General features: G+C 42.0%; 1 protein-coding gene and 1 pseudogene across 1 annotated transcript in view; one reads left to right on the top strand and one right to left on the bottom strand.

The window, feature by feature from the left end:
- The window catches only part of LOC109389218 (60S ribosomal protein L31 pseudogene), a 34936-nt pseudogene extending 13837 nt beyond the window's left edge, over positions 1-21099 (bottom strand).
- KCTD1 (potassium channel tetramerization domain containing 1) overlaps positions 10208-26973 on the top strand; it is a 197125-nt gene continuing 180359 nt past the window's right edge. Inside the window, exon 1 of the mRNA XM_019654568.1 lies at positions 10208-10397. Within this exon, the coding sequence (XP_019510113.1) occupies positions 10389-10397 (9 nt within the window). The 5' untranslated portion in view covers positions 10208-10388. The remainder of the gene's footprint in view (positions 10398-26973) is intronic.

A 26973-nucleotide genomic window follows, 5' to 3' on the forward strand; every position in this document is an offset into this window, starting at 1 on the left:
CGTGGCATAAAACCAATTATTTGAAACATTCATTCACTATTTCAGTTTATATATGCTTCTACAAGAGCCTGGTTTTGGTTTAAGAAGCCAAAGATAGGTACAGAAGAGACAAAATTGAGAGCAAAATGACAGGTTATTACTAATACAAATGTGAGTTCTCATCTGGTGGAAGGGGCACTGGTCTTGGAGTCAGAATAAGGCTCTTTCTCTTGCTACACAACTTTGGAGGACCACTCTCTTTCCTCATCTTCAGTATAATTAGGATAACTATTCTGGTGAAGAGGATCAGATGAAGTAATGGAGGTGACAGTGTTAGGTAAATTGTACAAATATAAGTTCTCACTGTCTCAGTCTGAGTAAGGAAAGTTAGAAAAGAAGAAATGTCATAACAGGACTAGATGGAACAGTGGCAGAGCTAGTTAAAGCTAAATTTATCATAGATTAAAATATAGACTTAAATCTATGTCAAAATGCTGCGAAATTAAATATGTTGCCTAAAAATGAAGATAAACATGATCATCTTAATTCACCCTTTCTAGTTCTTCAGGGAATGACCATGAGAACTTGTGACTTCCAAAAGTCCAAAGAAGGAAAGGGAGAAGTAGGCTTGTTCATTTTCATCGCCCATTCCCATTCCTCCTTCCCATACGCCTGCAGAGAAATGGACACCTTGAATTCAGTCTGTCCCTTAGTTGATTCATTATCCATTTAAATTTTTTTCTTAAGTGACTACCATAGGCTTAGTTTTTTCTGGATCAAACACAAGGAAGAACCTTCTCTTTCTGTTCAAGACTCTCTCTTTTACTTAGACAAGTTTGTAAGAGACCCACGATACAACTCTGGGAGGACAAATTGAATAATACCAAAATGTAGAAAAGGCATGTCTCTAAATGGACTTCTGATAGGCCACTCTGCCATTAGCACCAACACTCCTTACAGAGAAACCACAAGAAATCATAACAGATGAACAGTAGATGGAGGCCAGTTTCTAGGTTAAATAGATTTAAAAACCAGAGAATGATACCTTATAGGAAATGAAGGAAACTGGAAAAGATGTGTTCTCACTCTTTAAAATCTAAAGGTTTCTCTTGTTTCCAGAATAAAAAAAAAAATCATTTCTCAGAAATCAAAGGACATCAACAAATCTATAACAAGTTACTATGAGGCCAAAGGAATTGAGTATTTAAGTGAATGGACAGATCTAAGCATCTCTAGACAGCCACAAGAAATTAAGCAAGAAGACTAAGGCTGTGGTTATATGTGGTTGATCCAACCCAGTCCAAATCCCAAGAAGAATTAAAAAGTAAAAACACAGATTTTTAGTTTCATGAATTCTAAAAGCAAAATAAAACGAGGCATCCCTCCTTAACTAGTGTTACATCTATAACACGTGACAAATGATTCAGTTTAATTATTTTACTAATCTACAAGCTGTTTTAGATTTCACGTTTCTCAGGTACAAGGTCATGACTGACTACACAGGGACAAACATATAGAGAACATCTAAAATATTGTGAAACAGACGGCTCTTTTGCCTACATAATCCAGACACAGATGTTTTGTCTTTGATATCATTTTACTACGCAAAGTTTTAAATTATTTATTTGTTGCAGACCAAATATTTAGCCCCTCCTACCCCCCAAAATATTTTTGTTAAGTAGGCTTTTACAGAAGGAGAAAAAGCTGGGAAATTTCAATTTCCAGAGATTTAACCTGACTCAGAACATTCAAGTTTTCGTTAACACAATGAAGGAATCTTCAATGAATGGGGCATTTTAGTTGAGCTGGGTACAGAATGGTAAAGCAGTCTGTCTGAGCTCACACTCAGGGTGGATCTTCAGTGCAATGCCATGGCCAACACAGAGTTGGGTTTTCTGCCCCACTTCTTGATAAGTAGCCACAATCAGGTGCTACTCATCTGCCATGTGTTATGGATGTCACACCAGTTAAGAAGGTCAGAGAGCCAGGTGTCTTGGTTTTGGTTTTTAACATACTGTACCCACCCACCATATTTTTAAGAGATATTTGTATAGTATATTTTTCTTTTTTGTTGTGGTGGTAGTAAAATATAAATAAGATAAAATTTACCGTTTTAATTGGTGGCGTTAAGTACATTCATGCTGTTGTGTAACTATCACCACCATCCATCTCCAGATCATTTTTGCCTTCCCAAGTTGAAACTCTGTACCCACTAAACAATAACTCCCCTTGCTCTCCTCCTCCCCACCCCCCACCCCCTCTCCCCTTCCCCCCGGCCCAGCGACTAGTGATCTACTTTCTGTCTCTATGAATTTGCCTCCTCTAGGTACCCCATACAGGTGGGTCAGACAATTTTTGTCCTTTTGTCTCCACTATATTTTGACATGGCCAGAGAATCTAAAAATTAGGAATAGCTAAATCCTGGGTATAATAAATGAAGCTACAATGACATATCTACCAATACACCATTTCCGGGTTTTGAGTTAGATGCTTTCCTTTGATATTTCTCATTACTATATAACTATGTGTTTTAAATTCTATATTTGTTGCAGACCAAAGGCTTAGGCCCTCCCACCCCAAAAAATTTCATTCAGTATGCTTTACTGTAAGAAGAAAACCTGGGGGAAATTCTTGCCCCACACTTGGGAAAACGAGGAATAACAGGATTATAACAATGCTTTACCTATCGAAAATCTTCAGAAGCAAAAAGTAAAAGTCTGATGAGTTATTATCATTATATTATAAGGCCTTTCACAGTGTCTCTGTTTTGTTTAGGGATATCAACAACTAGAAAAGAAATAGACACACAGGCTTTGTTTTCTCAGCAGGAGCTGCTGTACATTTGATACAATGGATATATATTTTTTTCTTTTTAAAAATTAAGATATCCATTATCTACAAAGCAACCTTACAGGGACAGATTGAGGATTGAATTTTAGAATTTCATGTCTGACTCTCATAACCAGATGGTCTTTACACAATGGAAGTTCCCTACCATCATTCATAATTGTTTCTTATCACTACTGTCATTAATGTTATTATTTAGAACAATGTTGAAATCATTTAGACGTCCATGTTGAATAGTCTTGTCAATTTGCTTCCCACCTCCTGGTGCCCATTTTAACTGAGCAGGCTTATATGCTCATTAAAACTCTAGAAACTGCTTTCTCTCTTCATAACTTTAAAGAAAGTATACAGAGGGACCAGCCGAGTGACTCAGTTGGTTAAGAGTTGGCTTAAGAGCGAGAGCTCTGAGCAACAGGGCCGCCGGTTTGATTCCCACATGGGCCAGTGACTCTGCACCCAAGCTGAGCTGTCGCTAAGCTGCCAACAGGTGGCAGGATGGATCAGCTGGTGTAACAACAAGATTTCCTGTTTCATAGTGGACTACGCCCACCCGCAACTAAGACTGAACTTGGCACCTTGAGCTGAGCTGCCACCTGGATGGGTCAGGGGATACAGCGTGCATTCTTAACAACAAGGCTGCTGGTTTGACACCCACATGGGATGGTGGCTACACTCACCCACAACTAAGACTGAACACAGCACCTTGAGCTTAGAGGCCATTAGCTGCTGACGGGAAGCCGGATGGTGATTGGCGCCCTCCACAATGAAGATCGAAGAACAACAATTTGGCTGGTCCCCTTCCCCAATTCCCCAACACTGTTCCCCGCCCTCAATTCCCCAATAAAATCTTTAAAAAAAAAGCAAGTACACAGATTCTTGCTTCCTGTAGCAATTTGTGTATAGTGGCTCTTAAGACAATTTGAAGAGTTAATGTGCTTCTTGTTTAATTATTATTTTTTGACCAGATATTTTTTTCTTCTTGGTTTTGTTTTTTTTTTTTTAAAGATTTTTATTGGGGGAATTGGGGGGATGGGAACAGTGCTGGGGAATTGGGGAAGGGGAACAGACAAGTTGCTGTCCTTTTGTTCTTCAGTCTAGCTGTGGAGGACGTTGCTTCACTGGCCCAAGTTGGCACCATCATTGCGCTCTTCCCGGGCGAGGCAGATCAGTCGCCGGCTTCTGGACGGCTGCTCACTGCGGCTGCTGGCCGCTCACGCTGGCTGCTGGCCGCTCACGCTGGCTGCTGGCTACATACGGTAGCCCATGGCAACCCACTGCCACAGGGACTGCAGCCTACACCGTCGCCGGCGACTCACGGCAGCCCAGCTCCAGGTCGAGCTGTTGTTCAGCATCTTAGCTGTGGAGGGCAGTGTCACTGGCCCTCATATGTGGGATCCGAACCGGGGCCCTCTGGCATCCCAAGCGAGTTCTTAACCATCGCGCCACTTGGCCGGCCCTTCTTGGGTTTGTTTTTAACTAGAGCATGTTCATGTTTCTTTTTCTTTTAAGTAAATCTTATGTTTTTTAACCACAGTATGATTCCACTGGATAAGTTTTATAAAATTTTTTCAGGGGTGGAGCAGGGAAAGGTTTTTTAAAAATTGAAATATGACATCCATATCATTAGAGTTTTAAAGTTAGTAATATGCTTAAGGCAGATATTTTATGGTTAGCAAAGCTGAGAGGTTCTGACACCCAAAGGATGCAGGAAGAGATAACTTACATAAATGTATATGGTGCCCCCGAGGGACCTAGATTGTATTACGGGGTTTCTCATGAACAGCCTTGGTTCAGACAGAAGAACAGTGAAGCACAGCTAAGTGGTTCTCTGCCGGATGGGCTGTGCATGAGAAGCATTACATTGCAAATAGAAGTACCTTTCAATGCCAACTAGTTACTATGAGGAACTGAAATATGAAATAGAACAAAATAGCTAATGAAATGTTTATCTTATTAAAAATGTTTCCTTAAAATAACCATTGAATAGATTTAAAATGGATAGCCTACCAGATGACACGGAACAATCTGAAAACGATAAGTTCTAAAGCTTGGGAAAAATTTTACATAAACTAGAGAATGTAGAAAATTGGGTAATATAATATGATTCATTGACTGGACTATTTCTTAAAGAGTTGAATCAGCCCTGAAGTTCATTTCTTTCGATTTTCAAAACTATATATATATTTAAAAATTTTTGTTTTTAAGGCATTTGCTTGTACTGATTCTGTAATTCCTGAAAGGCAGAAAGCAAATAATTATGAAAAAAGAAGTTCATGGCAGAATTCTAGCTGAGTCCCATTTCTCATACAAGCAATTATACAAAATGCTTAATTAATTGTTTTGTATGTGTGAGGCAGTCTTGTAAAAAAATCAAGGATCCTCAAAGGAACAAAAAGAGTGTTGTTCCCTAGTAAACAGCATCACAGAAGTAAGATTTTTCATAGCTAGAATTTACCTCAGCGAAAGTTTCATTTCCCCCATTATTTTACATGAAAAAATGAGGTGTCCATGTGATTTCTAAAGGAAAGAATAAAATGAGATTTAGTTATTGTCCTTAAAAAAGATCAGCTACAGAAATATCAATAAATTAGGTATCTCTCATTGCGTCAATATTTTTCTTCTGTGCTATTAACTTAAACAGTAACATTTTGCCAGGGACCATCTTATTCAACAACTATGACAAACCACAATAACAATAACTGCTGTCACTTATTGAGAACTCATTGTATGCGAGACACAATTCTAAATATTTTCCATGTATTATTGCATTTAACCTCAAAATAACACTTCAAAATAGAAATTTTCATTTATATATTATGCCTAAAGAAATTAAGGATCAGGTAACACTGAAAGTTAAGATGCAGAGATATGATTGTAACTCAGTTAAAGTCATAAAACCAACTTGCAATTATTTATTCTAAATGTACAATGTCCAGGGCCTGCCGAGTGGCTCAGTTGGTTAAGAGCTGCTCAAGAGTGCGAGCTGAGCAACAGGGTAGCCGGTTCAATTCCCGGCCCAAGCTGAGCTGCCAACAGCTGCCAACAGGTGGCAGGATGGCTCAGCTAAAATAATAATAATAATAAATAAATAAATAAATAAATAGAATGTCCACCAAAGAGTATTAAGTGCCAATAAGGAATATAGGTGCTTACCAACTCTTTCTTCACATATCTATTTCCTTGCCAATGAATGTATTTCTCTATTAAATAAGACCACCCAAAATGGCAGTCAGGGTATCTCACCACAATTAAATTTTATTTCTGCATTCACCTTCTATGTTGCTTTGCAATGTGCAATTGTAGTATTCACATTGCACAACTAAAGAAGCAACTTTGATAAAAGACCAACCTGATTGAAGGGCCTCAGTTCCAGGATTTGGTATTTGTTTCTATTCAGAATCATAGGTAAGTTGAAATTGATGCCCATCAGCAGATCTGCCACCATTAGAAGATCTATGTTTTCAGAAAGTGAGATAGTATAGGCTCTTAACATTGACAGTGATATAGAAAACTAATATATTTTCCAGAGGCTAAATATAAACAGGAGGTGGGTGGAGCCAAACCTCCTGGAATCGCAAACGCATTCTGTTTGAGCTCATTAATGCTTCTCTTCCATTCCAGAAATAATAAGCACATTCCAGAGTATTATAGGGAGTTTCAGCTTGGCTGATATTAAACAGGTGATTTCCTCCAAAAAAACTGACTCAAAGATAAAATAAAACAACATCATTTGCCTTCCTGTGTTGCAGGGCCTCTCGTGATAGTCATAGGTAGCTCTTGCTGGAGCAGTGATGGAAGCACTGTCATTTAGTGACATGTAGGGAGAAAAGTGAGGCAGCCCTGCCAGGGCTAATGACAGCTACTGAGTCCAGGTTGGACTCAAGCACTGAGGCTTCTCTCTTTCTGATGGAAAGTGCAGTGGAACTTTTAACTTCAATCTGGTGTCTGGCTTCTTCAGTGAAGGGCTCTTCAATTTCACATTTTACCTCATCAAGTAATGTCTACATCTTGCCAAATTGCCACCAAGAATGTACCACAGGGCTACCCCTGGACAAAGCCGCGCTATCCTATGAGAGCTTGTCATTTGAGGGTTCAGTGACTACAGTGCAACCACATGAGCTGTCCAGTTAACATTAGAAAGGGCTGCTGCTCCCATTAAAGACTATCCCCTTTTCTCTTCCTCAACAGTCACAGTGCTAAACCTTTTCCCACTAAGCTCCTGGTTTCAATTTAAAATATCCTATCATTGTTTTTATGCCTTTAAAAGTGATACACTGCATTTTGGAAGCGAGACTCGAAGATGGCAACAGAGGTCTGTGCTTTCTTTCTGATTGTTTTCTAGCTGGCAGTTTTATTGCCATTGTCTTCCGTGTTGCTAATGGTTTTTAGGCTGCTGATCTCACTTCCACTATTCATTAAAAAAGGAGGTGAGAAGGATTTTTTTTTTAAGAAGGATATTTAATATACCTGTTTCTTCATGGTTGGCAAAAAAGCACTGTAAAAATCACAAAATGCTGAACCTCACTTGCACAAGTATTAATTAGGTAAAGGGTACTTCTGGGTAATTTTATGATTGCAGGGGCTGACTGAAGGCAAGTTGGTAAGTTTGTATCTTGTATTTGGCAAGATATGGAGACTGCTTCTCACATGCCATTTCATTAAAAACCTATTTTAAATTTTAAAATAAGTTACCATCATCCTTGATCTGAAGGTCGCAAAGTTTATTCATCTCTTTGTATTGCATGGTACAAAACAAGTTTTCATTCTGAATCCCCACAGTCTCAACTTTGGGTCCCCTTTAAACTAAAAGAAAATTAAGATCCTCACCACAATGAAAGGAGACCTTACTCTGCGGTGTATTTGCCAATGGAATTAGCACAGATTTACTGATCAACTGAATAGGTTGGATCACTTTAAAATGTCAATAACCTGAAGCTTAAAAAAGAGCATCATTTTTTAAGTAATGTCATTCCAAAGTATTAAAACATCCTAAAAATGAACATTTCAGAACTTAATTTGCTCAAATGAATATTATTCCCTTCAGTGCAGTTATCTTGGAAAGCAAAGTCCCAGCAATTCAATTGCTTATAATATTTTAAGAATTGTCTTTAGTCTGTTTAGGAACTAATAAGAAAACTGGCCTCAATGTTTTTAGTCATATGTTCTTTTTTGATTCTAAATAGCATAAGCCATCTTCATCATTCACTTATTCCCAGACCTGATATTAATTTGGGGGGGGGGTCCCAAAAGTTAAATATCAGAGGACAAAGATTTGCTGCCATTTAAAACAATATGCTAACAGGTTTTTAAGACAATTCCAGAAAGGGAATTCAAAAAATATGGTTTTTAAGCCATGTCAGCACAATTTAGAATGCTGTGCAAAGCAAAGTTTCTCAGGGTGAGTGTCTTCAGGGGACCCCACTCACCTTTCTTCTAGTCCTGCCCCTTGTGGCCTAGTTTTGGTCCTGTCAATGGCTAGCCTGTGACCTTGGGCAAGCTGCTTTGGTTTCCTCATCTGGAAAATAATGGGAAGGACTAGATGCTTACAAAGGATCTTTCCAGTTCTAACATTCCAGGACAATGATTCAACGTTTCTCAGACTTTGATTAAAAATCAATTTAGGCCACACTTTCAACATATTAAGTCATATCAATAATTGAGGATATATCTTCTATGGTCTCGTTTCTTCTCACACTACTATATTAACATTTAGTGACATTTGGGGGCAAGAATAAAGTTTTTATTCAATTGAATTTAGAGTTTTCTAGAAATAAAAAAATTGTTTAAGCAGATCAGAGGATATATCTACCTTGTGTGGAGGGGGAGAACGTGCAAAGAAAAACATGATTTTGTTTTGTTTTTTTATAAGCCATTCTTTTTTTCTTCTTATAGAAGACTGATATTTTCAAACCAGATACCCTTGTCATAGGAACTTACGTTTTTAAAAAAATCTACCAACACCCCTGATTCTCATCATAACATTAGTCTCTCATGTCATTATAGCACTGATCTGGTTGACTATATTTTTAAAAGCTTGGCTCTTTCCTTTTCTACTGGTATTACAGAAGCTGCTTATCTTTAAGGTAAAATTACGGTTAAAAAAATATTTCCTATGAAATGCTGCCAATTGCAGGTATTCACAGGACATGTCTGGTTCTATTTAGGTGTTTTGTTTCTTTTTTCTTTCTTTTTTTAGTATCCTTGGCCTTACAGCCTGGTCTTCTCCAGAAGAAATGTCAGCAAAGTCTTTGAATTAATGAACTGTGAAATGCTCTAAAAACATACCATTTCAAAAAGTATCCTGTAAGGATATAACACTAATGGGAGGTGACCCTTGAGTTACAACCAAATATCCCACTCTAACTAAAAAGAATTAAGATAACAACTGACTCAGGCACAATCTCTTTGAACAAAGACCTAAAGAGAAAGCAGAAGTGATGAGGAGTGGGGGAGGTCAGAACTGGAGTAGCAGTCGGGGGAAATGTGTTTATGTTAGAGTCTCTTTGGCTCTGTTGAGCACTTCCGTCAAATAATGGAATTATACAAACCTCTCTATAAAAGATACCAGGTGGAGAGAAGCAAAGAAAAGGCAGCAGGGGAGGTATGTTCAGAAGGTTGATTAAATAAACCTAAATGGTAGGTCCTTGGCTACACCCAACGTAGGTTTTGTTTTCTTTTCATTTAGTTATTTAAAAAAAAAAAAAGGCAGTGTAACTCCTTCAATCTTTTTGCAATTCTGCATGGTTGAACATTTGAAATGAGTTTGTGTATCACCCCCAGGCGCTGATTCAGACTTGATTGGGGCAAAGCAGACTGCATGTGCTTATTTTTATCCACGTCATTTGGGACGTTATGTCGCCAAAGGAACCAAAAATGTGCTGCTGTATTGCCAAATTATCACCTATTCTTTGATCAGACAGGGCGGTGATCCTCCTCAACAAGTTGCGCGACCTTAGTGTAGCAGCAATGTCAGGTCAACTTGAGAAAGTGAAGAGAGAGCCCTAAACACAAATAAAAAGAAACAACCAACAATCCTTATAATTATCATCATCTGCTGCTTTTCCCTCTTTTGGCAAAGAAACACTCCATCCATTTGCAGAAATCGCCCGCGGAAACGTTACATCAAAACTAATCACAACGATTAAAATCAGCTTTTCTGTGCAAGAGGAGAGTAAAAAGCAAGTTGGAGGCTGGAATAAGACTGTTTTTCCACCAAAAAAAATCTGGAAAAAAATTTCCTATATGTATATTTATACGTAAGGGTAGACCTTTATTTTTGAAGGAGATCAATTGTGTGCCCTGTGATGTTAATTTGATTTAAGTTTTATTTTGGAGATTGATTTAGACTGGAGGTAGAGGCATGAGCTAATTGTATCCTGATCCTTGCCTTGAGGGGTTTCAAAGCCCTGGAGCAACTCTTCTCTGTATTTTGTTCTGTCTACCTTAGCCAAGCTATTGCATTTCTCTCTGGTGTGGCGAGCCGAGCAGATCGCTGGGAGAGAAATCGGAAAAGGGGGGAGAGGAAAAGGAAAAGGGGACTTGGAGAGAGACTTTGTGCTTCAATGTTTCAGGTAAGATCTGACGGTTTGGGTTTGTTATTATTTGCTAAGGAGGGTATGGCTGGGACTTTGGGCGCAACTCGCTTTTACGCATGTGCCAGGCATGGGGCGAGAGCGCGGCACACTCGCACACACACAGCCCGCCGCGGCGGCTCAGGATCGGCTCGGACCGGAGGCAAGGCAGCGGCCGCCGCCTCCTCCTCCGGGGCTGCTTCTGCCGGTTCTCGGCTTTCTTCGAGGGGGAGCGGGCGCGAGCGTGGCGGAGCGGGCAGAAGGAGCGGGCGCGGCCGGCGGGAGTCCGGGGCCAGCAGCCGGCGCGCCGGGGCCGGGCTTCCGGAACTCGGGGCCCGGTTCCGGATCTCGGAGCGGAGCCGCCGCGGCTCTCGGAGCCCGTGCCAACGCCGCCCGCCCGCCGCTCGCGCGCCAGCCTCCCGGGCGGCAGCTTTGCAGCGGCTCTCCCCCCGCCCTCCCCTCACCCCTCCCTTCTCGCCCGAACCGCGCGCGTCCCTTTCTTCCCCGGCGCGGAGCTCGGCGCCTGCAAACCAGCCCCGTCGGGAGCCTCCCGGCGCCGCGGGCCCTGACCTGCTGCCGCCGCCGGCTGGAGCGCACCGGCCCCTGGGGCTCGGGTCCTGCCGGAGGGAGGGGGGGGGTAGGGAACCACCGCCCCCTCCTCGCAGGCAGCCTCGGTGGCGCCCCCGGACACCCCGTGAAAGACGCCATTGTGGCTGCGGAGCGGATTGGGCCCCGGGGCGGTTTTTTCTTCCCCTTTTGCTGGGGCGGGACCGCGCCGCTCCCCTTTGTGAGCGGCAGCCGGTGCCCAGCTCTGTCCGCCGTCCGTCTCCGGCCGGGCTGATCCGGATTCGCCGCCTCCGCCCACTCGGGCGCCTTTAAAGCCCCCTCCCACCACTCCCTCTCTTTTCCAGCCCCCACCTTGGGTGCAAACGTTTCATTTATTTTTTAAAAGCTCTCTTTCCTCTTCCTCCCCACCTCCTTCCCAGATAAAGGGCATGGCACATGCTCCGGATTAGAAGTCTCCTTGGGAGGCGGGGACGGGGGAGGGGGCACAGGGGTGAGGGAAGGATGTGAGCGCTGCAGGTAATGGCTGTGGCTTTGCTGCGCTCGCCTCCTCTCCGCGGTGCCTGCAGCGCCGAGTCCGGAGCCCGCATCCTTCCCTCCCCTTCTGGCGGTTGAGGTTCCCTTAAAGGGACAGAGTTTCCTGGCCACCTCCCGTCTCTGCCGTCTGAACCAGCGCTTGGGGCACAGAGGTGGGCGGGAGGGATGCAGTTGGCTCCTCTCTGACTTCTTTCCTACCCTTACGCCCACCCCCGCCGCCCCTCTATTGAAACGTAAAATGTGCTTCTTCTCGCGCCCCTAAGAGAGACCTGGCTGGAAAATAAAAGAGTCCGCGCCTCCTGGAAAAAGAATGAGGTGGGGTGGAGGGACGCGTACTGGTGAATTCGCGTTAAAAGTGCGGTAGATTCCCCCCAAAACAGCCAGGAAGAGGAAACCAGACCTGTGGTGCAGCACTCCCTTACCTGGACGCGTGCTCCGCACAGCCGCCCGAGTACCGCAACTCCTAGCTAGCGCGGGTCGATAGTGCCTGCCTTTGTGCTTTCGAACACTTGCACTGTCGTGGAAATGGTTTTCTAGTATCGAAACGGTTTCACCGTGACTCTGCTTCGGGGGCCGGCTGGGCGGGAGCCAGCTAAGTTAGCAAAGTTGGAAATGGGGCTGTCGGCTTTGTGCGTGGAGAACAGCACGCGGGAACTGTCCGTATGCCCGTGGCACTGGCTAAGAGGCGCTCCTCAGCAGGCAGGAGTAATTTGGTACAACTGCTGCATTACCGTTTAGATCATAGACTGGCTGCTTTCAAGCAAATCCTTGACTCGTGTGCGTGTGTGTGTGTGTGTGTGTGTGTGTGTGTGTGTGTGTGTGTGTGTGTGTATCCAACCTTGGTGGAACTGGGAGAGACATAACAGTTTAACATACTCATTCTTTAAGAAACGTTTGCCTTCTGTTTTCAATCAACTAAGCTGGCAGCTAGAGATACAAGTTTATTTGAGAATACCCTCTGGGTACCAAGCATGCTTGGATTGTTTTAGCAAATTAAAAATGAGCAAAATGCTTTTACCTTCTCAGCAGTAGACTCCTTAAGAGACCTCCTGTTTGGTGTGTATGTGTGTGTTTTTTAGAGAAACATTTTCTATGTGTATCTCAAATGTGGTTTTAATGTGGAAAGGGAGAAATAAAGGATTTTTAAAGGCTGAGGCTGATGCCATAGAATGATTCATTAAGTCTGATTTTACATCAAGGAATTTACCTGCATATATGGGAGTCTGTGGAAACTGATAACTAACCTACTTGGTGAATTTGAAATAGTAATGGATCAATTTGTCTCCTGGATGATGGGCAATGTGCCGATCTATTCCTCCTGTTTATATTTGTGTGGCATTTGGCTTACAGTGAGGGGCTGGTGTTCAGGAAACTGCTTACTGACAGCAACAATTTGGCTCAGGAGTCCTGCTGCTGCTTGAATGGGGAAGGAAGTGTTAGCATTGTTATGATGTCAGTAGGTTTAATGTTTACTAATTAAGTTGCAAAGGTGACCATTGAATTTTAAAACTTTACATCACAGAGAAAACTTAATTGGTTTAGGCAATATGTTTATTGAAAAGAAAATAACTAATTAGGCAAAAATATTAGACATTTGCTGGGAAGAAATTGTGACATGAATTGAGTGTGAATGACAGTTGGCAAAAAAATCTCCCACCACAGTATTCAAAATGACTGCAGTGATTTTGCTGTATTAATTATGCCCGAAGCACAATATAAAGTTCTCTAACACACACTAGAGGTCTCTCTTCTAGCTGTAAGATTTTCTTGTTTGTAATTCCTTGCCAGGGCTTGCATGGTAGGGGTGCGCAATGATAGCTTGGCTCATACTTATTTAAGTACTAGTGATTTACTGACCGTTCAGATTACTCTGATGTGAGGTACCTATTTTGGAGAATATTCAATAATCACTGTACAAATTATACTAAGTACTAGGAAAGTAATGGCAATAAGACTTCTACTAGATGATGATGAAAACATTATTCAATTTGTTAAATAGCATTATGGACCTTTTGGCATACAATTATTTATCTGAAGCAATCTGCTTTTAAATGTAAAAGTGATTAGTGAAAGATGTATTATATCAGAGAACTTTCTGAAAATTAAACTTCCATTTAGCTCTAGGTTTAGCGATAAGTTGCTTGCACAAGTGCTTTCTTGTCTTGACATTTCTAAAATCAAAATGACTGTTTTCTAGTTCTGAAATATGCTTTATGCTAAGATTTTTTTATTTACATTGCTTTTGAGTCATCAAAGGATGTTTATTTGTTTGTGATCCATTAGTTCACCAAGGCTTTTATTTAGTTGGATCTTAAAGTGCATTTCTGAACCTTCTTGGGGACTGTCATTTATACTTTCCCAAGCAAATGGAACTTTTATTTTCTCTATCTTTAGGATAAACCATCTTGGGAATAAAAATGAAATTTTCGGATGCAAGCGTGTATGTTTATTTTAACAGCTTACTCATGCAGAAGAGAGAAACAGTTCAATTTCCTAAGGACTGTAATAGTGCTCTGGCTTTTCATTCATAAAAACGCACTAGATGTAAATCATGTTATGCTTGTTGATGAGTTTGGTTTGAGAAAATAGTGTAGAAAACAAAACAGATTATCCTTTCAGAATTACAAGCCAATATTCATTAAGTTCATTCATTCGTCAGTATCTATTTGTGCTTGCTGTATGCAAGACACTGTGCTAGATGCCTGAGACACAATGATGAGAAAAAGCATTCAAAGTCCCCAATCTCCTGGAGCTTATGATTCAGATAGGGAGACAGCCGTTAATCAATCAGTTGAACAACACACAGAGATTAGTGCTTTGAAGGAAAAGGAACTTGGGACTCTGTTAGCATTAATCAGCAGGGGCAAAATGGCCAAGACTAGGGTCAGGGTTCCCGAAGAAGTGTGACAAACAGATATAAGTGATAGGCAGGGGCAAGGGAAGAAGAGAGAGAGAATAGGGAATAAGTTCCAGGCGAAGGGAAGAGGCTACTGCATTTCCCAAGCTGGGAGAGGCACAGCAAATGGAGAGGGACTCAAGGGTTAACTACCTGGAGTTGAGGGAGGCAGGAGGCACAGATGAGAGCAGGCTTCAGGGACAGGCTCCTGGTCTCAACCCTAAGAGCTGTGTGAAGGGGTGGGGTGGGGAGGGGGACAGCAGAGACATAATCAGATTTATGTTTTGAAAAGATAATTCTGGTGTCACTGTGGGCAGTGAATAGAGGGACGCAGAGTGAAAGGAAACATAGCCCTTGGAAGGCTATTACAGTCATCCAGACAAGAGGAGATATAGCTGGGGCTAGGGTAGCGGCAGGGGAAACATGGGAGGATTCAAGATCTATGGAGAAGGTAAAATTGATAGAACATAGTAAAGGATTTACCTAGTAAAGGTTATGGGCCAAGAAGAAGAAAAGTGGATGGCTAGGTTTCTGACATATTAACCGAATGAACACTAGGATTCCAAAGGCTGGGTTGATTTCATACCATTCACTTCATTTCTAAGTAGCCAGAATGAGTAGCAATAATAAGCCTCATTCACATCCTGTGTAACTGAGTTAGTTCACAAGAGAAACCAAGGTCATCCTTTAATCCCTCTATTGCTCCCCAGTTACGTATGGAGCACCTACTGTGGGTCAGGCACTGATCTGCTCCTATCCTGCTATCCATGATGCCTATTCGTTTATGAACTGCACCGTGATGTTTCACTTACCCAACTCCAGTTAAGTTGGACTTCATTTGAAGAGGCCTATCTTTAACCTTCTGAAGCAAAATCAACTCTGTGCCTTTTAGTGCAAATGAATTGTGTTTAAAAATATTATACACATGTATTCAATAACTATAAAAATTAAGTTTTCAACCATGCTTTTTTAAAGGCCATTTACCTACAAATAACTGGCAACAATGATTGCAAATCACTCATTGAAAAAACTTTTAAGGTCCTTAATATGGTCAAGTTTGTTTGGTCTGATTTGTGTATACTCATCTCTACTTCCTCACAGTAAGATTTTAGTGCATTTGTCCCTCATGTGTCTCTAACTTTTTGTACTGATCCTTGGCTAGTATTGTCTCAATGCAACATTTTCATACTTTTCTAAAATGGACATTGTTTTTGGTATTTATAATATCTTGTCCATTCTTTGCATTTATTCTTTTCTGTAAAACTCGTTCCTGTGTCTGGCTTCACAAACATGTATAACCACCAGGAAATAGCTTTTTTCCCAATAAATGTGTTATTCACCACGCAAATAACACTGGCTGGTGAACAGTTGATTGATCTTAAAATAAGCTAAAATTAGACTTTAAGTTTTTCTTTCAACATCAAAACTTATTAGGGAAGAGAATTTCAGTAAAAGAAAGCTGCCATGAATGTTTTCTGATAGCTTTTCCCTTTTCTGGTTGTACTCTTCCCAGAAAATTCCAGGTTGAATTTTCTTCCAAGATATTCGGATTTCAGTTATTTCCAGGAAATAATTTGAGTATCATCTCTGCATAGGGGTTTGACACATACATTCAATTCCAAAGATACTTTTCTTGATGGTTCTCATGGGGGTAGCCCTGAGGGCAGGCTCTGGTTGGAAAAACCTCTTGGTTTTAGCCAAGTCACCTGGGCATCCATTTGTTCTGTAAATAAGGGAATGATAATATCTCTCTAACCTGTCTTATAGGATTGTTGAAAGGAAAAACAAGAGTATGTATGGCAAACTAATGTGCAAATAAGGAGCATCAAGCAACAATGAAGGGCATTTTTTTGGGAATGACACACTCGCAAGTGAATTCTAGCCCCTGCTCCAAGTAGCAGAGGCCAGTCGCAATTACCTCTCTGAACCCCCAAAACAAACTGTGAGGCATCCCCCTGCCCCCATCTTACAGATGAAAGAACTAAGGCTTAGAAAAGTTATGTGACTTGCCTGACGTCAAATGCTAGGCTAGTGGCACGACAGAGACCCCAGCCCAGCAGGCTGACTACCAACCCCGACCTACCATTGGCCACTCTACTGTCCCCATGCTCTCCTAGTTCGCAATGACCAGTGGGTACTATTTGGGCATTTTTCATAGGTACTTGACACAGAGTGCTTATCTTCTCTGCGAGCAGCTTCCACTCGTCGTCTCCTCTCTTCTTCCCCTTCCCTTCCATCCACTCCTGGTATCGCCCCACAAGCACCAGCATCCTACTCTTATACTAAGAGACAAAGAAAAAAATAAACAGTGGTTTGAGACTATTGGAATCAGACATCTGAATTGTTCTCAAGCTCTTGCTGAGTAAATCATTCACTCACACATACTCTGTCATGCTGACCAAAACACAGATTTGTTTTCTATCCAATGAGAACTGACAACAATTCAGGTCCTGCTGCTGACACTAAGGCTGTTATTAAGAAGAGTTATGAAATGAAGAGAATGTTAACTAGATACATTTCAAATGCTGACTAGAGGAAGGGATATTCTTCCTGATAAATCTTTGCAAAGCATTTACAGCTATCATCACTTACTGTTTTGTAGCACTTTCACTTTGCTGGAAATTTGTAGCTAATATGTATAAACAGAAAATGTGTGTAAAATGAAAGACCATACTCTATGTCGGAGGGAAAAAGTACATTGGTCCATGTTGTCAACACTTCCATCCTCTACCTACCCACCCCAAATACCTACCTCATATTCAAATCCCACTCCAGCTCTTTCTGTTATTTATCTTCAGTAAATTACTTAATCTCTCTAAGCTTCAGTTTTCTGAATTGTAAGTGAGATAGTGACTATAAATGAGATAATAATATGAGAATATTATAAATGAGATAATGAGATCATTGTAAACGAGATAATTAATAGAACTGAGTGTTGTTCTGAGGAGTAAATGAGATGTAATGGGATGTATCCCTGGTATATAGTAAGCACTTGGAAAATATTCATATAATATTATTAAGAGCAGGGACTATGCCTAGTCATCTTTGCTTCCTCAGTTCATAGTACAGTATCTGGCTCACAGGATAAGTGATCAATAAATAATTATTGGATACATGAACACAGAATTTCAGAGAACACAAGAATAAAGACAGATGGTAAGTACTTTTTGCCATTGACAAGAGGGTCCAAGTTCTTCCTGATGCAATTGCCTGATGGTTATGGGCATTTTCTAACCCGTTAGATCAAACATTTGGGAACAGACCAAATTTAATCTGGGGAACTATTGATGCTAAATGCAATGCTACTTCAGAGATTTCGTTGGCTTACCTTTGATTACTCACATGAAGGGCCTCCTGTGCACAGTTGTCATGAGATTTCCAAAATCTGCAGACATTTAGAACTGATGTGAAAAGATGAAATCGTTGATCTGAACCCACAAGTGGGAGTCAGTGAATTTGCTTATTGCATAGCAAAGAAACTTCTGAACAGATCTGATACCCATTCCATCCAGCAGATGGCAGCGGTATACATTCACTAGCAAATTCTCAGAATAGCCTCTAGTTTTTTAAGTTTCTCACCGATCCCCCACCCTCAGTGGAAAAGAAGTCTGAGCCAACTTGAAACTGCCCCCCTTCGCTCCTCTGCAGGAAAAACTGAGATTCATTAGGGGCAGTTGGAAGAATCCACACCTCGGAGTCGCCCTTTCCCCCTGAGCTCTGGGGCAGGGCCTGGAGAGAAAGCAGGCACTGTGGTCTGTTAGACTCCACTTCCTGCCAGTTTCTCAGAGATCCAAACAATAAGTAAGAAGTCTGTTTTCCTGTGCACTTAAGCAAATCAACAGAAGACAGTGCTAGCAGCCTCCAGCATGTAGGATGCTACCACATGCTCTGGGTGGAGAGCACTTGATGCCAGTTAGAAATCGGGAGTACGGGTAAAGATGATAACCTATTTTAAGCAGGCATGTGCTGCCAGGGAATGGAACAGTATTGGGTGCAACGAAAGACCCATCTGTAGCCCTCTCATGTGGGGTGGTGAAATGATCTTGGTCTTTCAGTTGCTTGGAACTGTGGACCTACTGTTAGCTGCTGTGACGCCAAATTTTGGCTTCATTATCTGTTCGAATAGAGGGAATGACAACCGCCTCAGAGGGTTGTGAGAATTAAATACGTAATCTAGTACAGTGCTTCAGCACAGTGCCAGGCTGTTTTTTAAGGACTTTACAATATATTATCTTGTCAAATCCTCATCCATTACCTATGAGGGCAGTCTTATTGGTATCCCCATTTCTGAGATGAGGAAACCAAGGCAGAGAAAGATTAACTAACTTGCCCAGGGTCACATATTGGTGAATGATAGAGCCAGGACCTGGACAATGTACTCAGGCTTCCAAATCTGTGCTCTTAACCCTGGCACTTCTACCTCTTATTAATAATGATTGTTATTAATAGCTGATAATTACTGAGCACTTTACTTGTGCTAGAAACACGTGTTAACTCCTCTTATCCTCTCAGCCACCCTATAAGGTGGGCGCTATTACTTTCCCCATCTTATCAAATGAAGAAAAAAATATTCTGTGCCCCACTCTGTAAGAAACACAGGAAAACAAATTAATGGCAAGAGTCTAATATATTACAATGCTAGGAGGTGAGCCCTTCTGTAACTGCCAGAGTGACTTAGAGATAAATCAACAATGAGAGTACAGTATATGGGGGTTATATTCCAATTGTATAACATAAGGTATGCAAAAAAATGTTAAGTGTCTTACCCTTTAAGATTTATATCAGGTCCCTTAGACATTTAGAGCCTCAGAATCATTTTCAGAAATGATGCATGGCCTGCAAAGATTGGGTTTGGTCCCACTCCTGTTTACCACTGCTTTCCTCTTCTGAGAGTCATCGCTCATCTTTTAATGAGGAGGTAATGAGATCCAGGTGCCCATTGCCTTCCTCTCCTGCGTGGGGGCCAGCTCTTAGCATAGCCAGGAACTCACAGTGGTGAAAGAAATTCACCTGCAGTGTGAACTAACTCAGCCTCGCTCTGATCAGAACTGACACTGCAAGCCTGGCATGGAAGACAGGTTTTGGAATCTGGAGTCTAACAACTTTGGACTCTACTTTCTGCATATGCCCAAATGAGGTTTGGGAGTACACACAACTCTCTAAGTGAGGGCCAGGTTTTTCAGAATGAAGCCTTTCCTCAGCGGCTGGCAGCATAGTACTGTGTTTCATGGATCAAAGTATCAGAGAAATGGGTCGTTCTAAGGTTGCACAAGTCAAACTAACTGTGTAAGAACTGCGGGTGGTTTTCTATAGGAAAAACAGATTTTAAACTAGATCTACCTCCAGAGTAGCTCATCCCCACTTAGTAGAAATAGCCATGGGAGTTCATGACCAATGGAGTCAAGGGGATGAACTGCTGGGCGATGAACCAGGGCTAAGTAAGTGAAAGACAATAGAAGATCTACAAAGCACACCTTAAGAAATCAGGGACATTTATCCTTTTTTTTTTTTTCTTTAAGCTTTTGTGCTCATGCAAATTTTGACAAATGTTATTCTTTCATTTCTGATATGTCTTTATGTCTAAATGCATTAGAAACTAAGAATACTCCTAGCTAAAGCACTTTCAAAAGCTCAATCATTTAGCTATATGCATAATTGTTCAGGAGGTGTCCTTTGTTTCTTTATCCCTGTTGAAATTCAGAGCCAAAATCCATTTTTTTAAGATTTAGACTTAGATTCAGATTTTACTGTTGAAAGCATGCACCCGGATTCCTTTTAGAGTCATACTGTTATTGTGTTTTTTTATTGTACAGTCAAAGCATTTATATATCTGAGTTATTTTTTACTGCTCTTCTGCAAACTATAAATATATGATAAACACATTTCCAAATTATTCTGCTAAGGAGTAGGATAGATACAGTTTTCTAACACTTTAAAATTATACCTTTTGATAAATTTGTGTTAATGCAATAATCATTTATATGGAGTGGGTAAAGTGCTTCTGACCTGATCGATTTATAAAGCTCTTTGCAAATAATTGCTTTTAAAATCAGTTTTTAAATATGAGTATACATGTCGTATATAGCCACACGTATAATACAGGTACTTAGAGTCAGTTTTTGGTTATTCAAGGGCTGATGATATAGTTTCCATATGATCTATCTTCTCTTCTTTCCACCGATGTCTACCTTTTGGCCTCATAATTACTTTTCTATACCTCTGTCAAGGGATGGAAAAGGGAAAAGAAAGGAAATAAATTTCAACTTTATTTCTCTTTTTTTCCCTTGCCCCCCAACAACTTGACAAAGTATATTGGAGAGGCATTCAGGGACCTAACAGTATGAATAATCCAAAGGAATAGGTAATGCAAAGTCATTTTTATTAATATTTTGTTGGGATTTGTTAATTAGGCTAGTATTAAATTTTGCAATCTTCATTTGCACATTACTATTGGACACACATTTTTCTTCTCCATTTCAGCTTCTGCAGTCATACCTATATGACATCAGCATTAACATGAATGACTTATCCCACTCCTTAACCAATAGCCTTTCCCAAATAGTAGGAGTATGAAGTAGTTTCTACAAAGTGTTTTCTAGCCTGGTGGTTATGAACTTCAGTATGCATCAGAATCGCCTGGAGGGCTTGTTAAAACAGATGCCTAGATGATGTATTACAGAATTGTACACCTGAAACCTATGTAACTTTACTAACAATTGTCACCACAATAAACTTTAGTAAAAAATTAGAAATAAAATAAATATAAATAAATATTAAAAAAGAAACACAGATTCCTGCCTCCACCCAAAGTTTCTGATTAGATAGGTCTGGAATGGGGCCTGAGAATTTGCATTTCTAACAGGCTCCCAGATGCTGGTGCTACTGGTCTAGGGACCACACTTCGAGAACCTCTGTTCACAGAGAACAGTAGATCTTAGAGATACTCCTAAAAGGGACATCAAAAGAATTCATCAGTCAAATAAACTTTGCCCTCTTTTAAAGTCTTTTAAAGAGTTGTGGAAGCCTTACAATATGGAAATCAGGTTTTTTTATTTGTTTCTGTTTTTAAGATTTTTATTGGGGAATTGGTGAAGGGGAACATTGTGTTTTTTTCCAGGACCCCTCAGCTCCAAGTCAAGTTGTTGTCCTTCAATCTTAGTTGTGGAGGGCTTGCTCCAGGTCCATTCACCACTTTCAATCTAGTTGCAGGGGCAGTTTTGTAGTCCACCATCCCTTGCTTGAGTCTAACCGGCAACCTTGTTGCAATGTTTTGTTTGTTTGTTTGTTTAGCTGAGCCATCCTGCCATCTGTTGGTAGCTCAGTGGCAGCTCAGCTCGGGCCAGGAATCAAACCGGCAACCCTGTTGCTCAGAGCTCGCACTCGAGTGAGCTCTTAATCAACTGAGCCACTTGGCCGCCTATTGGCAGCTCATGGCTGCTCAGCTCAAGGTGCTGTTTTCAATTTTAGTTACAGGGGATGTGAGGCGGGGCAGGGCGGGGGCAGTGCGCAGCCCACCATCTCATACGGGTGTCGAACCGGCAACTTTGCTGCTAAGAGCACATGCTCTCACCAGCTCAGCGGCAGCTTGCACTCTTAACCAACTGAGCCACTCAGCCGGCCCTACATGAATCAGTTTTGTAACTCATGTTTTCTAAATGTATTTGGCCACAGGGCCCTTTATTCTATTAGTACCAATCAACTCTCAGAAATATTAATACCATTCCTAGAACACATTAAGAAAGGCTGCCCTGCCTCTTGGTGCCTTGATGGGCTAAACTTCAGTACCTTTCACTTTCCACTTCCTATTGTCAACCATCTGCCATGGTAACTTGCGTTAAGTTGGATGTTTTCATCACTTAGCCCTTCTCCAACTCAGCAGTCTCCCAGTCCAGCACTCTTCTTTTAACCAGAGCATCTTATTCTCTTTTTCATTCCCACTAAACCTACTTTTTGATTTTTCCCTACTTCCTCTTTTCCCAGCTCTATGATCCTCCCTTTCTCCTCCCCTCCCTGCTTCCTTTGTCATCTCTTTCTCATTCATTCGGGGCTTAATGGACCACCATTTCTACAGAGTGCTCACTAGCACCCTTCATTCCTCCATCATGTTGTCCTCTCTGTCATTTCCACCTTGTCAAAGCTCAGTCCTGCTTAACTTCACTCCCCCCCCTCACTTTTTTTTTTTTTTTTTTTAGCTGAGCCATCCTGCCACCTGTTGGCAGCTCAGCGGCTGCTCAGCTTGGGCTGACTCGAACCGCTGTTGCTCAGAGCTCAAACTCTTGAGCGAGCTCTTAACCAACTGAGCCACTCAGCCGCCCCCCCCCTCACTTTTAATCCTGGGAGCCTGAGTGACACTAGTAGAATGTCACATAATTCTTCTCATTGGTGCCATTGCAGTCATTCATCTGTTTACCCAGGGGAGACTTCTTTGGTTTTTACTCTGCCAGACACTACCCTAAGCCTTAAAATACAGCAACGAGCAAGGCAAAAAGATCCAGGGTCTCGTGGAGTTTACCATCCTAGTGTGGAAATAAGAACTTCATCATGACACGATTCAGTGCTATGCAGAAAATTTAAAAAGGGTGGTCAGTAGAGACCTCCGGAAAAGGCGACATTAAAGCTGTTATGTGGGGCCAGCCAAGTGGCTCAGTTGGTTAAGAGCGCTAGCTCTGAGCAACAAGGTCGCTGGTTTGATTCCCACATGGACCAGTGAGCAGCACCCAAGCTGAGCTGCTGCTTAGCTGCCAACAGGTGGCAGGATGGATCAGCTGGTGAGAGCATGTGCTCCTGGCAACAAGCTTGCCAGTTCGACTCCCGCATGGGATGGCGGGCTACACCCACCCACAACTAAGATTGAACACGGCCCTTTGAGCTGAGCGGCTGGGAGCTGCCAACAGGCGGATGGATGATGACTGGACTTGGAGCTGAGCTAGCTTTGCCCTCCACAGCTGGGATTGAAGGACAACAACTTGGCTGTTCCTTCCCCTTCCCCAATTCCCCAATAAAACCTTTAAAAAAAAAAAAAAGCTTTTATGTGGATGGCAATCGTGTTAGCTCTCCTTGGCTGGTCCCTTGATATGGCACAGCAGTCTCCAGTTAATTTCTTATTTCATTCCCCACGAGGCTGTTCTGGGTCTTATTGCTCTTCTCAAATTCCAAGGCCATTCCCACTTATCAGATAATCCGGCCTCCTGAATTACTGAGAAGTTGTCCACTCCCTCCTCCCCTGACACCAAAAATCTCACCCATGGATCCTCTAGTCCTCCCTTCCTTTCCTTTTGATCCTCCTCAGTGTCTCATCTTTCCTCTCTCCACTGGTCTCTTCCCTTTAGCCTTCAACCTTTTGTAAAACAATTCATTTGTGTCCCCGAAAATTCAGATATTTAAGCCCTAACCCCCAATGTGACTGTATTTGAAGATAAGGCCTTTGTGGGTGTAATTAAGTGCCAATGGGGTGATAAGGGTAGGGCCATGACCCGATAAGATTAGTTTCCTCATAAGAAAAGGCACCAAAGAGCTCGCTGTCTCCTCTGAGGCACAAAGAAGTGATGTGAGCTTGCAGCTAGAAGGCAGCGGTCGACAAGCCAGGAAGACAGCCCTCACCACATCGCCGAAACCTTGATCTTGGACTTCCCAGCCTCCAGAACTGTGAGAAATAAATGTGTTTCTTAAACCACCCTGTCTGTGGTATTTTGTTATGGCAGCCCAAGCTGACTGAGACGCCATCCTTCAACATGAAACGGACAACCTCTCTGCCCCGTGCTCCTGCTTGCCTCGTCTCCCCTCACCGCCAGCACACAGCCACTTCTGCATGCCTCCTGCCTGCCCAGTCTGGCTTCTCACCTCCCTCCTCCCACCCCTCCCTCGCAGGTTGTACTTTCCAAATCACCTTTTATTTTAGTATGTGTTTCTGTGCCTTTTCAAAATGCACTAGCATTGCAAAACGTAGGGTGTTCTAAAAGGCTTTATTTTTCACTTTTCTTGGGGTCGGAACCTCTTCAGTCTTCCAATGTTTCATGCCTCTTAAATGACCTAAAACAATCTCTGCTCATCCCTGAATCCAATCATTTTTCTCAGTGAAGTTCCCTTTTTTATTTTCTCAACTAAATGTTTTTTCAAACAATTTAGGGGAAAAGGGAGTAGTTATTTTCCTGTTTTGTATGTTTCTACATAAACACTGTTGGTTTTCTACCACTTTCAACTGAAATGGTAATAGCCCTAAGCAGAAGTGCAACTGGAAAAATCAAGATTGGGGAAATGGTTTATTCTTTTTAAGGAAACTTTCCTGAATTCTTGTCTTCTCTTCTTAATTTAATTAGAATCCCATCAAACTTTGCTTGTTTATTAGAATATTGTCACAGACACATGCCCCACAGACACTGGATCTCTGGGGGCAGTTCAAGTATCATTACTTCCCCAAGTTGATCTGTGGCATCCAGACTCCAGTCGTTCTCTTTGAGGGAGAGGTGATAACAGGTAGAGATGAGGCAGGATCAGGTCATCTCACTTCACTGCTGCCAGGAATTTCTTCCAAAGCTTCTATGCTGATCATGAAAAGTTTCTGGGTCTACTCCTATGACACCCCCCAGGGAAGGCCAAAAATTCCCACCAAGCATTGCAGTTATGTAAGAGCAACCCCAAGATTTCACAGAGCATGGAAAAAAAAGCAGGTAGGGAAGGGAAGATTAGATGGACCAATGTCTATAAAGCACTTTGCATAGTGCCTGGCATGTAATAAGTGCTTGGAAAATGGTAGTTACTAATACCAATCAATGCCCTTATCATCATAATTATTACTGTTGCTCATCACACACACACACACACACACGCGCGCGCGCGCGCGCACACACACGTATAAGAATGAGGATTCTTTTTGGCTCTACATGAAACCTACGAGGATTGAAGGAACTCAAAATGAAGTTGTGAAGCTCTTCACATTATAGTTGCCTAGAGGGCTGGTGAAACATTGCTGAGTTCTGCGCTGAAAGAAGGGGTGTGGAACAGACTAGACCCATTTTAATTCCATCAGATTAGTGGATACATACAAAGAGTTAAATGGATAGGCAAACACGGCATACAGGAAAGACTGCACCGTGAGATCTGGGATGAGGGGATGGTCCAAATTGGGAGTGAGGGAGATGGTAGGACAATCAACAGAGACCAGTAGGGAAATGAGGAAAGGAAAGTGAATAGATGAGTCTCAGCTCTTGGGCTGCCTGTGGAGCGTTCTAGTAGCAAAATGCCAAGCCAATGCCTGGCACACATGTAAGCACTCATTACACAGTAGTCACAATGAGAGAGAGAAAAAGAGATTAAGAAGTAAACACAATAATGTCATCAATGTTTACCTCTGGCCCATAGGATGTGTATTTTCTAATTTTTACTTTTCTATATTTTCTATTTTTTTTCCAATTCTTTGTAATAACCATGAAATCCTTTTATGACCATTAAACTGATCTTTTTTTGGAAGTTACATGATGTTACCTCATTGCTTAAGGAAGTTCAGTGACCTCCCACTGCCCCCAGGTTAAACCCAAAGCCCTGGGCTGGCCTAGTGAGCCCCTGCACCTTGGCTCCATTTACTGGTGTCACCTCTCACTGTCCCATTTATGCCTCTGGCCTCAGCCTCTCCAGACTTCTTTGCCCCCAAATGGTGTGTCCTGCTATCATCTTCTCTTTTTTGTACCTTTTTCCCCAAGAACTTTCATCTCCTCTGACTTAAACATCCCCACTTAGACCCCCATTCACATGTGGAGACACCGTTCCGATTTCAGCTTCCCTGGCGGTGTTGTGTTTCTCCCTCTGGGTTCGCTTGGTACTCTGGGCCTTGTCACATCCCCTGCCAACTGGACAGAGAGCTCTCCAAGTCTGTGGGCTGGGTCACAGTCCGGTTTGGCATCTCCAGATATTTGTAAGGTCCTCTGATGTTTGAAGACAGGTGGAAGGATGTGGAGGTAAAGGAGGGTGAGAAGAAGAAGGAAGGAAATTGGGAAGCTATGGTATTCCATGCAGGGCTCTAAACACAAAACAAATCAAGGGATTTTTGAAGACTTTTTTGAGTAGAAGGACAACATAATAAAAGTCACATTTTAAGAACAGAAGTTGGCAACGGTGTGCAAAATGGATGCTGTGGGGATGCCAGAAAGTCAGTTAAGAGGCAGTTGGCAGGAGTTGAGGCCAGAGGAAATGAGGCTTTGCTCTAAAGTGGACTCGCCAGTGAAGATCGCTCTCAGGGCCACCACAGCTCTCCTGCCTGGGCCCTGCCCTGTGCTGCCCTGCTGAGCACTTCCCCAAAAGGGCTCTGTGACCCCACCAACCTAGTGGCAGGTATTAATGTCACACCCACCTTACACTTAGTCACATAGCTGACAGATAAGCAGTAGAGATATGATTCAAACCTAGATTCATGGGACCTCAAAAACGCAGGCTGCTAGCTAAACTTCCCACATCTTAAATAGCCCACAAAACACCATCAGAACAGAAACATTGAGGGTGAGAAAGAAAACAGGAGGGTGTGTTCAGCCCTGAAATGTTCTTGCAGGTGCACTTTAGGAAAGTCTTAAAAACTGTGGTGAGAAATAA

Source organism: Hipposideros armiger, unplaced genomic scaffold, assembly GCF_001890085.2.
Source record: "Hipposideros armiger isolate ML-2016 unplaced genomic scaffold, ASM189008v1 scaffold_225, whole genome shotgun sequence".
NCBI lineage: Eukaryota > Metazoa > Chordata > Mammalia > Chiroptera > Hipposideridae > Hipposideros > Hipposideros armiger.